Here is a 1081-nt window from a genome sequence, read left to right as displayed (position 1 = left end):
ACAATCACATTGAGCTGCAAAATAAGTGTCTGTCTATCGGTACTATCTGGTCGATCAAATGATGCGAGTGATTCTGGCAAGGTCTGCATCCTGGGAGAGAGGTGACAGCACTGCACTAGTCACACTTCTGTGTGTTATCGAGAATTTTTTGTTCCTTTCCCCAATGTCTCCGATGCCTAACTTACAGTAGAGTTAGTGAGGGAGGCCACCATATAAATCCTTGTATAAAACTAATTCATAAAGCTAGAGAACTGAACTCTGTTGATGATAAGGTAATCACAAGTTGTAAATGACAGTATTACACCAAAATGAGAAATCTTAAAGTTAGATGGGCATTTATCTTTCATGCTTTGCATACGTGAATGATGCTTCCTTGACTACACTATCTATAGCTATTTCTTTTCCTCTTAATGAGTGGATCTTTGTTTCAGTACATTTCAGTTTGGTGTTCTGTAATAATTCTAATGTTTGGCGGAGAACTAAGAAGACATTAGATCATTTGAGTCAGTCTTACTTTCAGCAAGATAATGATTAGTAAATATAATTGGCTCTACCTTTACATAAAGAAGATTTTGAGACGTAGAAACGAAAATAGCTTGAAGTTTTTTGCAAACAATTGTCGTTCAAAACAATATCCAGCAACGTCTGAGAGAGACATAGATATACCTTTATGCACCACATATGAACGAAGTCTCTTCTCTTAGTTTCCAGTTTCTTACGGATGTTCTAACCAGCTGAATCCTCCAGTGCTTTCATTCCCCTTGACAACATAAAAAATCCAGTTTAGCTGTTGATAAAGAGATTATGATATATTATCTATCTTTAGGGAATAAAAGTCTTTACGCACTGGAAAAGGCTTTGATCATTTTGTACAAGTCATCAGGAAGTGTTACACCTTCGTTTTCATCGATGTGTGTACTTTACTGATCATCTGCCTCGACTCGTGTGTAATTCTTGTTACAAGAAGCAGGATGATTGGTCTCTACAGCTGCTACATATATAACTGCTACATGCATCATCTTGTAACTTTAAAAATCTTGCCATCTCTTTTGACTGTACTTCACGTGGTTTTTGCTCCACT

General features: G+C 36.9%; 1 protein-coding gene across 1 annotated transcript in view; it reads left to right on the top strand.

Moving 5' to 3' along the window:
• Positions 1–535, top strand: part of LOC139763317 (glutamate receptor ionotropic, kainate 4-like) — a 39823-nt gene extending 39288 nt beyond the window's left edge. Inside the window, exon 5 of the mRNA XM_071689339.1 lies at positions 432–535. Coding sequence (XP_071545440.1) covers positions 432–535 — 104 coding nt within the window. The remainder of the gene's footprint in view (positions 1–431) is intronic.
• Positions 536–1081: the final 546 nt, after the last annotated feature.

The sequence above is a fragment of the Panulirus ornatus genome, chromosome 46 (genome assembly GCF_036320965.1).
Source record: "Panulirus ornatus isolate Po-2019 chromosome 46, ASM3632096v1, whole genome shotgun sequence".
In the NCBI taxonomy this organism is placed as follows: Eukaryota; Metazoa; Arthropoda; class Malacostraca; order Decapoda; family Palinuridae; genus Panulirus; species Panulirus ornatus.
This window is presented reverse-complemented; position numbering and strand designations above follow the sequence as displayed.